The sequence below is a fragment of the Xyrauchen texanus genome, chromosome 33 (genome assembly GCF_025860055.1).
Source record: "Xyrauchen texanus isolate HMW12.3.18 chromosome 33, RBS_HiC_50CHRs, whole genome shotgun sequence".
Classification (NCBI taxonomy): Eukaryota; Metazoa; Chordata; class Actinopteri; order Cypriniformes; family Catostomidae; genus Xyrauchen; species Xyrauchen texanus.
The window spans coordinates 39,481,717-39,496,716 of NC_068308.1; the positions used below are offsets into that span (position 1 = coordinate 39,481,717).

General features: G+C 39.8%; 1 protein-coding gene across 4 annotated transcripts in view; it reads right to left on the reverse strand.

Moving 5' to 3' along the window:
• The window catches only part of LOC127626463 (paladin-like), a 101,215-nt gene that overhangs the window by 56,236 nt on the left and 29,979 nt on the right, over positions 1 to 15,000 (reverse strand). For all 4 annotated transcript variants that reach the window (XM_052102248.1, XM_052102249.1, XM_052102247.1 and 1 more), the window contains exons 6-9: positions 12,923 to 13,083; positions 10,385 to 10,460; positions 2,503 to 2,660; positions 2,229 to 2,331 (exon numbers count right to left, since the gene is read on the reverse strand). In XM_052102248.1, coding sequence (XP_051958208.1) covers positions 2,229 to 2,331; positions 2,503 to 2,660; positions 10,385 to 10,460; positions 12,923 to 13,083 — 498 coding nt within the window. The remainder of the gene's footprint in view (positions 1 to 2,228; positions 2,332 to 2,502; positions 2,661 to 10,384; positions 10,461 to 12,922; positions 13,084 to 15,000) is intronic.

Sequence of the window (15,000 nt, forward strand, 5' to 3'; positions counted from 1 at the left end):
GTTGTGAAGATATAAGGCAACGAATTGGTCAGGCGTCGTCCATTTTTTACGTATTGACCAATATCTACCAAACAAAAAGGCCAAATGTTCCGAAACTTCATACACAGAAAACAGGACATTGAGGATGCATGCAAAGTCGCAAAAATGTTACCTATAGGGGGCGCTACAACTAATAACTCCACAACCGTATGATAAAAGTTGAAAATTGGTATACATCTTGTAGGGGCCAAAGGCTAACATGTACTACAATATCAGTCGAGCAAATAAAAAAACATGGCCGCCAGCAGCCAATCAAATTTCAGCAGCTATTAACATAAAATCTGAATGGCTGACCATTACAAAACTTGAGATATTTGTAGACCGTGTCAGAATGTGGCTGTGTACCATGTTCTATGAAAATCAAACAAGGACATTAAAATTTTTGCCAATAACTCCACCGAGTTGAATAATCTCATAATTCCTTGCACCAAGACCTACAAAATACATATCTTCGTTTTATTGCATTATATAAAATGTTGCCACTATTCTAATTTTCTAAAAAGCAACTTTTTCGAACTCCTCCTAGACCGTATATCCGATTCTCACAAAATTTGGTGTGTGTCTACTATGAACCCTCCTGACAAAAAGTAATCCAAGGAATTTTGATTCGTCGATGTGTTGAAGATATAAGCCAATGAATTGGTCAGGCATCATCTATTTTGTACGTATTGACCAATATCTACCAAACAAAAAGGCCAAATGTTATGAAATTTCATACATATAGACCAACGGTCCCCAACCCCCGGGACGCGGCCCGGTACCGGTCCGTGGGTCATTTGGTACCGGGCCGCACAGAAAGAATAAATAACTCACATTATTTCCAAAAAAAAATGTTTTTTATTATTTTGAATTTATTTTATTTATTATCTGAGTCTGAACGATGTTTTATTTTGAAAAATAATACATTTTAAAATAATAAAATCTCTCCGTTACATCCGTCTATGACTCACTCTTGGCGCATAGCAACGCTTGTCTCGGTCACGTGATACGGTACCGCTAAAAATAAACCCACAATCTAGCAAAATGAGTAAAAAACAAACATCTCTGGAAAGTTTCTTTGCGAAGGGGAAACAGTCCAGTGAGGAGACTGAAGAAGAGCCTATGACTTCCAAGAAAAAGAAAGCTGCATTTAACAGACAATACCAGGAGTCCTACTTGAAATATGGATTTATCGCAACAGGTGATTTACACGCACCAAGCCCGCTCTGGGGCAAGCCTTTTGAGTATTTTGAAAGAAAAAAGTTTGAACAAGAAGGCCAGAAGCAATTGCTGAGGGCCACCACATCAATAAATGCGAGTGCACTGAGAGCATCATACTTGGTGGCTTACCGTATTGCTAAGGCTAAGAAACCATTCACTATTGGTGAAGAATTGATCCTTCCCGCCACAAAAGACATTTGCCGTGAACTTCTAGGAGTAGACTGGACATAAGCAACACACTTCGGGTGTCCTTGTCTCCCATTAGCCCTAGATGGGACCGTCTCGTTACAGAGAAACAGGCTCAGGGCTCCCACTGATTGAGCGTTATGGTGAGTTGTATTTTTCATGCCCTTTATATTTGTTTTTGTGGTGTATCTTATTTTGAAGGCATGTTTAAATGTTACCATAGCGACCAGAGTGCGTTAGGCGGGGGCAGAGAGGATGTTATTCATGTTATGTTGTTGGCGCGATGTTACGAAGACGCTGCTAATAAAGTTGCGAGTATCTACACATTGGATTCATGTTTATTATTAGATTTAAATAATACCCCAGTTTTTATGCCCATCGTATCATTTTATTTTGTTGTATTTATCCACCACACCTTAAAGGCCGGTCCGTGAAAAAATTGTCTGATATTAAACCGGTCCGCGGCGCAAAAAAGGTTGGGGACCGCTGATATAGACAACAGCACATTGTGAGTCAGCATACAAATATCGTGACAAAATTTGCCTATAGGGGGCGCTACAACAAAAAAAAAAGCTATCAATGAAGTTGAAATATTGGTATGCTTCTTGTAGGGGCCAAATGCTAACATATTCTACAATATGACTCGGACAAATAAAAAAAACATGGCCGCCAGCAGCCAATCAAATTTCAGCAAATTCAGCAAATATATCATCCAGTTACACTGGAGTAAATAGACTACAAATGTCAAGTTAAAACTCTTGATGTTAATCATATTTAGTATTAACACAAGACCAAAGTCTGACCTCTTCCATGACCTCTTGACCTTTAGGCAGTTTGCTGACGAGTGTCTGGATCACCTGGAACTGCATTTTAGGTTTAGCCTTTACATCCTCTTCTGTTACAACTCTATGAAAACATGCAATCCTTCACATTACAGGGCCCAGCATCAAACACAAAAATAACTATAGTATTAAACTTTTCAAAGAAGTTGAAGTATGTTTAAGTTTTTTAATAAAACATTCTGTAAAAGCAGCAAGAGAAGCCAAAAACATCACTCGTGTGTGTTTGGGGTCTTACGGTGGTGCTGTCTCTTGTGTCGCCCGTGTGAGGTGAATCATCACTAATGAGCCCAGGATCAGACCCAGATTAGTGCGACCGACGCCCACCTGACAACTGAACAAAAGCGCTGGCAGAGGATGAGTTGCATCACGACTCAAAGAGAGAGAAGGATTCTCCTATAAGAGAAAAAGAAGCAGAATAGAGTACATGTTTATTACAGATATTATTAATAATTTAAGAACATTTAAAGATTTATGCATTTCAAGTTCATAACAAAATTCCACCAAATTGAACTGAGTAATATTTAATAAAGTTGGTACACCACCTGACTTTGATTTGGTGGACAAAAGGTGTTGTTTTTTTAAATATGAATAATATTTTTAAACAATAGTTTCACTGCTTTTTTATAATAATAATAATAATAATAATAATAATAATAATAAATATAGCTGCAAGCAGCGATACCGGGGTCAAGCCAATTATCAGCACCATGAGCACCAAAAGAAGCTTTGTGACATGTTTTTGGTAAGGGTCCGATGAACAGTGTATGAAGAGTTAGAAAAAGTAAACTTTCAATCATAAATAAACATTTATTTAAAAAAGAAAATAATTGTCCAGTATGTGGCACTGTTCTGAAACTGCTCAGGTAGTATCTGGGCAGAATGGTTATCATGCAGGACAGCGTTCAAGAGCTATAAGCCAAAATATGAATTTAGCTATCTTCTGACCAGTATGGGGCAGTGCACAAAAATCTAACCGGTAACCTCAGGGCCTAATGGTGACGACGTGTACCAAGTTTCGTCCCAATCCCTCAAAGCGTTACAGCAAAGTTCAATTTTGCGAGTTCTTTGGCAAATTCGTTAAAGCGCCATTCGAACACCATATCGTTTATCAAAATTCTGTGAATATCTTTGTTGTGAGTGCCTCTAGATGATGCAGGCCAATTTTCATGCAAATCGGACAAACCGTCTAGCAGGAGTTCGAAAAAGTACGTTTCAAAACATTTAAAAATGGCGGACAGGAAGTGTGCTCGATCATGACAACTGGTATCATTGTTCTCTGCTTGAACCACAGAATCTATCAAGACCAGTCTCATGACAATAAGCAAAAGGATTCAATAACTATTAGCATTTTTAGAAATAGCATTACCATTTTTGACCGCAAGGTGGTGCTGTCCCAAAACTTTGAGTCCCTTCAGATCATGGTGCAAAAGAAACAGTAGTTATGATACGTCAAGTCGTTCGTAAACTACAGCATTTTATTACTAAATTCAAAATGGCTGACATCCAAAATGGCCAACACAGGAATTTTTCAAATCGTTGGACTCGATATACCCGACTGAATCTAATAAGACCAATTTGATGATTTTATGACCAACTGTTCAGAAGTTATAAGCAAAAACGTGCTTTTTCATATCTCATGACCACAAGGTGGCACTGTTCCGAAACTGAGCAGGCACCCTCGAGTCATGGTGCCTATGACAAATAATAAGTTTGGTATAAATAAGCTAAAAGCATTACGGAGATATACCCTCATGTCCATTTTGGCTTGCTCTTCGTCGAATTGCCATTCGAAAACGTTATGGTTTATCAAAATTCTGTGAATTTTCTGTGAGGCCAATTTTTGTGCAAATCGGACAAACGGCCTAGGACGAGTTCGAAAAAGTATTTTTTTTTTAAATTTCAAAATGGTGGAAAATGCAATCGAATCGTCTTGAGCCAAGGAATCAGAGGAAGAATAATTTAGTTTCTAGAACTCACGGTTCAAAAGTTAATCAAATTTGGGCAGTTGGTGGCACTAGAGGGTTTGAGGTAGAGATGTCAAAGTTGCGGTGGTAACAGATCAGACTGTCCTCTATCGGTGTGCCAAATTTCATAACTTTCCCACAAGTGGTTGTATGGGCTGCCATAGACTCAAGAGCGGAATAATAATAATAATAATAATAATAATAATACTAACGAACCGTAATAATAAAAGACTATTTCATACTATTAATACAAAGAATTCAGAATTTCAAGAATTTCAGCATTTTTTTTTTGTCTCCAGATGGATACACATGACATTTTTGACTTTAAAAATATCCAAATGTCTTTGAACTCGTTGAAAAAAAAAAATTATCATAGTAGAGGTGTGTGAAAAAAAAATTATATATATAAATCTTGTTTTTTTTCTTTTTTTTTTTTTTAAATAAGCATGTCATTGACCAAAAATGTTAACAATGAATAAATGAAATTTGGTTTATTTTCCATAAGCAACATTTACCAGATGAGTGTTACTTTTAAAAACGTGCAAATTACATTTAGAGAGAAATCACCAGTTAAAGTAGAGAAACTGAATAAATAATCAACTCTGTCACAGATCGGGTCACTGCACGAGTCGAGTTGGCAGACCGGCAGAACAAGCAGTCTTAAATGCAAGACAGGAAGTCATCTTGTCTCTTTTATACAGCTACTTCCAGTGTATCCTTCTATTGGCAGGCTAAAACACCAGCGTGAGCTCTGAGGTTGTTCAGGACGCTTTGAATGGTGAGCGGATGCAATTATGAGAGTGTGGAGGACGCCGTTTGGATGAATGATTTTAAAAACGCCCACAAGCTCCAGACAATCCATCAAAAAGACAAACAGCTCATTTTAAACAGCAGTTTGGGAACGAAACCCTTACAATAAACACTGTATAAAGAAGCGATTCTCAACTGGTCGGTCTGTTCTGATGGTGACACAAACAACAAGGAAAGTTATACTAAATCCAAACAATAAAACGCAACTAATAACTAGTTTAACCCTATAACAGCATGTGTATTAAATATGATACACAATGTTTGCCGGCTCATGTTTAACTCTGTTAAAGCTGACAAGCCAAACAGCCTATGTTATGAAAGTCTCACATGTTTATGGCACCATCTAGTGGTTATTTGTGAATAAAAAGTGGTTTCAATGTTTATATCGATCTATTTATAATGGCGGCGGATTCCTGAATATAAGCAACTTGTGCTTGGTTCAAATTTTGTAAATTATTTTATTGAAATGCATGAATCAAATGTGATATAACAGGCTTTTGAGGAATTTCTCTCAATCACCGTTACATTACATTGATGCGCACCACAAAACTAAATCTCAGAGCTTTGAAAATTCGGACATTTACATTTTATAAGATAGATTTAAAGTGCGAGAACAACTATTTCCATGTATTGTCATATATGCAGCGTGCTCTGCCATTATAAAGATCTCATTATTTAACATTACAAGCTATTATGATGTCATCATACCATAAGTTCCATTTTTTAAAATGTCAATATATTGTTTGGTGCATAAAATACGTTGATAATTTTTTTTTATTGAAAAAAGAATATTTTATTAGGGGTTCAAGCCCTATTGTTTTTATCAGGATCATTATTATTATTATTATTCTGCTCTAAAACTGACCGTGCAGACTAAACCGTAAGGCCTAGACACTTGAAATTATAAGACACAATATGAAATGTTATTATGATACATTGTGACGAAAGTTATTTTTGTCCGGACCTTTGGTGGGACGGGAATGTCCAGACCGGACATCTTGGAAATGTAATTGAACACCCCTGATCTATGGACACTGATGACAAAAAGTTATCAAAAGCTTTTTTATCAATCAAATTGTTTTCGAATAATGCTTCAATGAAATTGACCACGATTGAGCCAAAATGGACTTGTGGCTGTAACTTCGCAACGCTTTAGCGTATTGAGATGAAACTTGGTATAAGTCATCACAGGCATGACCTCATGGTACCTGCACAGTTTTGGCACAGCACCACCTAGTGGTCAAAAAAATGAAAAATGCTATTTTTGCTTATAACTTCTGAATAGTTTGGAGTAAAATCATAAGATTGGTCTCTTTGGATTCCTTGGGCCATAACGAGTACGATGATACCACATTTGCCTGGTCAGCGTCATTTCCCGTCAACTGAAAACAAAATTTTTCGAACTCCGTCCAGGTCGTATATCCGATTTGCACGAAAATTTGTTGTGTATCATCTAGGGCCACTCATGACATAATATTATCTAAATCTCTTTGACAGACCAATTTGATGGCAAGACGTCAAAAAGCATCTCCGGTTATAATTCAGTAATGCCGTGTCCTATTGACATAACATTTTGTGCGTGTAATTGTCCAAACACTCTGAATGCACTATACGAATTTGGTGACAATGCAACATTTTCGTCAAAAGTTTGAATGAATAATACATTAAGCTAAAATAATAAAACTGTCTTATTTATATTTAAGGTGCTTACGAGCTATATGAATAATGCTTTTACATCTTGTGACATGTGGAATTAAAGGACCTATGCTGCATGTAGCTATATTTCATATTGTATTTGATGTGCTGAATTGAACTATGATACATTTCAATCCATATTTCAACAGCAAGAAGAGGAAGTTGTTATGGTCAAACTCTCAAATATTTGGCATCTCTGAAAAGCCCAGAGAGTCCTCTGATAATACCCCAAGATTTACCCCTGTAGAAAAACTTACATAACAAATGTCCTACACAACAACGAATTGCTTGATCTCAAGAGGATAGTGACCTTTAAAGCCGAATGTGTCAAATATGTTAGAAAACAAAAACAAAGTGGAACTTTTTATACTTTTATAGTTTGTCAAATGGTAATAAAAACAGTTTAAATGTAAAACAAAATAAATTAAAAATTTCTGACAATTCTTTCATGTCATAATACGGGGTTAACACATGCATCTTGTGGTTTCACTTTGGCCATTTAATACTTTCTAATGTTTGAACTCGACAAATCTGTGGCTTCATCTCGTTTCTACTGAAACCAGAGAAACAGGAAGCACAACACATGTGAAGTGTCATTCATCAAGGCTGCAAGATTGCTTCAAACATACAGACACACACGCTCAAAACACAAGAGTAACTCTAAAAACAGCCATTTATCACGGTAACCATAATTATCACAGTTACTACAGTTAAAAGAGCGTAAGCATGTGTTATTGACTGAAAACTATGAGGGTTAATACAAAAAAACAAACCGGAAGTAATCAATACATTTTATTTAATATTTTAATTAATTATTTGATCCGGCTGCCAAAAGTTAAGACACAAAATCATCTATGCATAACACGCACTTCACCGCACATATGCATAACACGCACTTCACCGCACACATGCACAACACGCACATATGCATAACACGCACATATGCATAACACGCACATATGCATAACACGCACATGCATAACACGCACTTCACCGTGCACATGCACAACACGCACATGCATAACACGCACTTCACCGCACATATGCATAACACGCACATGCATAACACGCACTTCACCGCGCATATGCATAACACGCACTTCACCGCGCATATGCATAACACGCACATGCATAACACGCACTTCACCGTGCATATGCATAACACGCACATGCATAACACGCACTTCACCGTGCATATGCATAACACGCACTTCACCGTGCACATGCATAACACGCACATGCATAACACGCACATGCATAACAGGCACATATGCATAACAGGCACTTCACCGCACATATGCATAGCAGGCACATGCATAACACGCACATATGCATAACAGGCACATGCATAACATGCACTTCACCGTGCACATGCATAACATGCACTTCACCGTGCACATGCACAACACGCACATGCATAACACGCACTTCACCGCGCATATGCATAACACGCACATGCATAACACGCACTTCACCGCACATATGCATAACACGCACTTCACCGCGCATATGCATAACACGCACATGCATAACACGCACTTCACCGTGCATATGCATAACACGCACATGCATAACACGCACTTCACCGTGCATATGCATAACACGCACATGCATAACACGCACATGCATAACAAGCATTTCACCGCGCACATGCACAACACGCACATGCACAACACGCACTTCACCGCGCATATGCATAACACGCACATGCATAACATGCACTTCACCGTGCACATGCATAACACGCACTTCACCGTGCACAAGCATAACACGCACATGCATAACACGCACATGCATAACACGCACATGCATAACACGCACATATGCATAACAGGCACTTCACCGCACATATGCATAGCAGGCACATGCATAACACGCACATATGCATAACAGGCACATGCATAACATGCACTTCACCGTGCACATGCATAACATGCACTTCACCGTGCACATGCATAACACGCACTTCACCGTGCACATGCATAACACGCACATGCATAACACGCACATGCATAACACGCACATATGCATAACACGCACATATGCATAACAGGCACTTCACCGCACATATGCATAACAGGCACATGCATAACAGGCACTTCACCGCGCACATGCATAACACGCACATATGCATAACACGCACATATGCATAACACGCACATATGCATAACACGCACATATGCATAACACGCACATATGCATAACAGGCACATGCATAACATGCACTTCACCGTGCACATGCATAACACGCACTTCAACGTGCACATGCATAACACGCACATGCATAACACGCACATGCATAACAGGCACATATGCATAACAGGCACTTCACCGCACATATGCATAGCAGGCACATGCATAACACGCACATATGCATAACAGGCACATGCATAACATGCACTTCACCGTGCACATGCATAACATGCACTTCACCGTGCACATGCATAACACGCACATGCATAACACGCACATATGCATAACAGGCACTTCACCGCACATATGCATAACAGGCACTTCACCGCGCACATGCATAACACGCACATATGCATAACACGCACATATGCATAACAGGCACTTCACCGCACATATGCATAACAGGCACATGCATAACAGGCACTTCACCGCGCACATGCATAACAGGCACATGCATAACAGGCACTTCACCGCGCACATGCATAACACGCACATGCATAACACGCACATATGCATAACAGGCACATGCATAACATGCACTTCACCGTGCACATGCATAACACGCACTTCAACGTGCACATGCATAACACGCACATGCATAACACGCACATGCATAACACGCACATATGCATAACAGGCACTTCACCGCACATATGCATAACAGGCACATGCATAACAGGCACTTCACCGCGCATATGCATAACACGCACATGCATAACACGCACATATGCATAACAGGCACTTCACCGCACATATGCGTAACAGGCACTTCACCGCACATATGCATAACATGCACTTCACCGTGCACAACGCGCGCGTCCCCGCACACTTGCATAAAACACACGTCCCCGCGCGCAAGCACTTCCCCGCGCACACGCACAACGCGCAGGCACTTCCCCGCGCATATGCATGCACTTCCCCGCGCACACGCACAACGCGCAGGCACTTCCCCGCGCACGTGCATAACACGCACTTCCCCGGGCACGTGCATAACATGCACTTCCCCGCGCACGTGCATAACACATATTAGTGCTGTTATGTTGCACTATTGTATGTGTGGCAGGGCGGAGGGCGGGGCTGGGTCGTGATTCCGCACACCCGGCCCCTAATCAGGCTAATTAGCCCCCGAGAGGCATAAAGGCTGACCGGAGACGGCAGCACGCGAGAGAGAGAGATTTATGGGCAGCTGTCCGACATATGCATAACACTTCAACACGCAAGCTAGCAGGATAGATGTGTACAGACATGAACCATTATGTTCTTTTCCAGCGCTGCGCCTCCTCTGGTGCTCTATGATGCCCCACAGGGGAGGCGTGCCTCACCAATTGAAAACCTCTGATTTAGAAGTTTAACGCATTTTTAGAAAGGTCATGTTGACACTGGACAGACTCATGACATGCAAGTTGAATATGGTTCTTGGTGTTTCATGCCAGCAATTTCAGCAGGATTTCTTACCCTGAGAATGTTGACAAACGCATCAAACGCGTCCTCCAGCGGGGCGCCCTCCATCGGCAGTGGCAGACGGTAATACCTGGAGACACATAACTGTGATTATTGCCTGTTTTTCTGGAGCATTTTGAGATGTTACCATAAGTTAAAGCTTAAAGCTAGGGTGTGCAAACCTTTCCAGTAACATTTTTTGTTATACTGGTTGAAAGTCTCTTGATATCCTGATAACAATCAATCATTTAAGTGCTGGAAATGTAAATAAATCTATATATCTTCTGTGGAAGGGACAGGACTAAGGTCCGAATGTAATGATAGGATGTCCTTCCTGTCTGTCAATCTACATTTGCATACCGCCGCATAACTTAACAATCACACGTCTTCAGCGTGGGTTCACTGGCGCTGTGCAGAGCGAGCGCGAGAATAGAAACTTATGTTCCTCCTGAACCACCAGTAAAAGCCAAGAAAGGAAAGACTTCTAAAACGTAAAAACGTCTGGATAAAAAGCGTGCTAAAAGCGGTGGAGGCGTGGCTTTGGAGACGCCTCTGAAGCGAGGGCGGGCTCTATGTTTTCAAAGCTAGCTTGCTAACTCCTAGCCTCTCTGGATAACACACCCTAGCTTTAAATGTGTCATTCTTCTTTGGTAACTATTTAAAATATGCTTTTTTTGTTAACATTAGTTAATGCATTAGGTGCCATGAACAAACAAAGAACGATTGTTTTCTTTTTACAGCATTTATTTATTTATCTTCATTAATGCTAGTTAACAAAAATACAATTGTTCATTGTTAGCTCATAGTTCATTAACAAATTAACTAAGATTCATCAAATCTTAAATAAGTATTATTCATTGTTAGTTCATATAAATATATTTTTTTAAAGGTGCAGTATGTACGATTCAGAAAGCCTTGTTATTAGTGACACCTGTGGCCGTTCAGTGAACTGCAGCTCGTGCACACACTCCAAAGTGTATAGAAGCATGCATCGACCAAAACAATGACGTAACGTACAAAGAGACTGAATTGTGATTGACCGGCATCATGCTGACAGACGAGGTAGCATAATTACTGCAAACTTTGAGACTAAACTAAAACTAGTTATCAGCTAACATAGCATACTGATAAACACATACAGCTACACACTAGCGAACTATACAAGACACTTTACCGTTATGTTGCATTATTGCATGTATGGACAGCCGCCGACCGCAAGGGGAGAAGGGGCTCCCAACCAACCACTTGTAGCGGTTACTGCTGCCAGGGGCGGGGGAGACCCCTACCGTCAACCAAAAATGCGCCGGTGCGCTCCGTCTGCCAGGGGCCGGAGGTCTGACTCCGATCCGTCCGGAGAGGCGCGGCTGTCATCTACTAGAGGGTGGAGGAGTGGCCGAGGACCAAGCTACGGCGTATCAGAGAACCGGTCGAGTAGGTGTTTTTTTTTCCTCTCTCTTTCACCGTTACGGCGTGTAGGTGCCACCCTTTTTTTTCACTCCCCTTGTCCCCTCCCTCATCCAGGTAGACTGAGATGACCTGCCAGCAGACGGGGCGGAAGCACGCCCCTCCCTAGTGGGGGTGTACGGCATGCCAACGGCAGTGCGAAAGAGAGAGAGAGAGATTTACGGGCAGCTGTCCGACACCTGTGTGTGTGTTGGTCTTTATGGTTCAGATTAATATTAAAATATTATTTCTATTTTCAAGCCGGTTTTCGCCGCCTCCTTCCCATGAATCCCGTTACAGTATGTTTTGTATGTCACATGTTCTGCTACGAATAAGAACCTAGCGTATTTGCTTAAATTTATCTTGTATAACCGACTTTTAGTATCAAGAGAAGATCGATGAAATTATTTGCAAGTTACGAAGCAAGTTAGCATGCGATTCGTCTGCGTTAGCATGCAAGATCAAGCTAGCTAAAATGACACCGATCAATCCTTATGGCACTATATGTCACACACTTTGCAGTTATGCAAGTTTACCCGTCCAATAAGAAGAACGCCAATTCAGGGACTGTTCTGATCCCCAAAACCAAACAAAGGTCCCTCCAGGAATCAAATGCCCTGCCGATGTTCACTCTAGTTTCAACCCGATCACGTTCCCGCTTAGCCAGACGGGATTCAGTAGATAAATGTTTATTTGTTTCACAGATGCTGGATTCATCTCCAAGATAACGTTATCTAGTGTTGCCGTTTGTTGTCACTGTTGAACAGCGGAAGAGAAGCGTTGAGGCTCTCAGGAGCGCATAAATGTCACATCCTTTGATTTTCCCGGCAAAACCAGCTTTATTAGGCAACCTAGGAAGTCCGAGAAGGCCTCGTTTTTTAAGTTGCGTTTCAAGCCGTTAACACATCGCCAAAAAAAGCCGAATATTACATGAAAATTGCTACCTTTAACTAACGTTATAAAATACGACCTTATTGAAAAGCGGGACAATCTGTTGGGGAAACCTGTTGTTGTTATTTTATTAGCAATTACATCTGGTGGCACAGAAATGACACTTCTCATTTAGATATGGTTAAAAGCACAATAAGTAGGACGTGTGCGTGTGTGTACCTGTATGTGGGCATCGTAAACCGCGCTCTTTTATACACCTCCTCTGTAACATGAACGTCTTCTTCACAGGAAATGGAGATTTTCTGTGGTTCTCCTTTGAAGTGCTCGATGTCGTTATACACATATAACACGTCGTCATTCAGTTTGGCAAAGTCGTGAAGCTAAAAACACAAAATCAACATGTGTCAGTTTGTGTCATTTAAATGTTTTGCTTTCTAATAAACGAAATCTAAAATGAATATCAAAAGAACATTTTTGAGCCGATATGATGTTCATGTTAAGTATCCATTGACAGACACGACGGACTGAAACACATGTTTGAGCTTGTATTAAACACGGTTTTCAATCATAACTGTAGGCTTTTCCTTTTAGACCAAGAAACACAGATCAGCTCATTTAAATTCAGCTCTATTCAGATCAGCCAATTCAAATTCAGCTCTATTGAGATCAGCCAATTCAAATTCAGCTCTATTGAGATCAGCCAATTCAAATTCAGCTCTATAGAGATCAGCTAATTCAAATTCAGTGTGAATGCGAGATGTTCTGATTTCTTTTTGGATAATTTTATTGAGATCAGCTAATTCAAATTCAGTCTGAATGTGAGATGTTCTGATTTCTTTTTGGATAACTCTATAGAGATCAGCCAATTCAAATTCAACTCTATTGAGATCAGCCAATTCAAATTCAGTGTGAATGCGAGATGTTCTGATTTCTTCTTGGATAACTCTATAGAGATCAGCCAATTCAAATTCAGTGTGAATGTGAGATGTTCTGATTTCTTTTTGGATAACTCTATTGAGATCAGCCAATTCAAATTCAGTCTGAATGCGAGATGTTCTGATTTCTTTTTGGATAACTCTATAGAGATCAGCTAATTCAAATTCAACTCTATTGAGATCAGCCAATTCAAATTCAGTGTGAATGCGAGATGTTCTGATTTCTTCTTGGATAACTCTATAGAGATCAGCCAATTCAAATTCAGTGTGAATGCGAGATGTTCTGATTTCTTTTTGGATAACTCTATTGAGATCAGCCAATTCAAATTCAGTCTGAATGCGAGATGTTCTGATTTCTTTTTGGATAACTCTATTGAGATCAGCCAATTCAAATTCAGTCTGAATGCGAGATGTTCTGATTTCTTTTTGGATAACTCTATTGAGATCAGCCAATTCAAATTCAGTGTGAATGCGAGATGTTCTGATTTCTTCTTGGATAACTCTATAGAGATCAGCCAATTCAAATTCAGTCTGAATGCGAGATGTTCTGATTTCTTTTTGGATAACTCTATTGAGATCAGCCAATTCAAATTCAGTGTGAATGCGAGATGTTCTGATTTCTTCTTGGATAACTCTATTGAGATCAGCCAATTCAAATTCAGTGTGAATGCGAGATGTTCTGATTTCTTCTTGGATAACTCTATAGAGATCAGCCAATTCAAATTCAGCTCTATTGAGATCAGCTAATTCAAATTCAGCATGAATGCGAGATGTTCCGATTTCTTTTTGGATAACTCTATAGAGATCAGCTAATTCAAATTCAGCGTGAATGCAAGATGTTCTGATTTCTTTTTGGATAACTCTATAGAGATCAGCCAATTCAAATTCAGTCTGAATGCGAGATGTTCTGATTTCTTTTTGGATAACTCTATTGAGATCAGCTAATTCAAATTCAGTGTGAATGCGAGATGTTCTGATTTCTTCTTGGATAACTCTATTGAGATCAGCCAATTCAAATTCAGTGTGAACGCGAGATGTTCTGATTTCTTCTTGGATAACTCTATAGAGATCAGCTAATTCAAATTAAGCTCTATAGAGATCAGCTAATTCAAATTCAGCGTGAATGCGAGATGTTCTGATTTCTTTTTGGATAACTCTATAGAGATCAGCTAATTCAAATTCAGCGTGAATGCGAGATGTTCTGATTTCTTTTTGGATAACTCTATAGAGATCAGCTAATTCAAATTCAGTGTGAATGTGAGATGTTCTGATTTCTTTTTGGATAGCTCTATAGAGATCAGCTAATTCAAATTCAGCGTGAATGCGAGATGTTCTGATTTCTTTTTGGATAACTCTATAGAG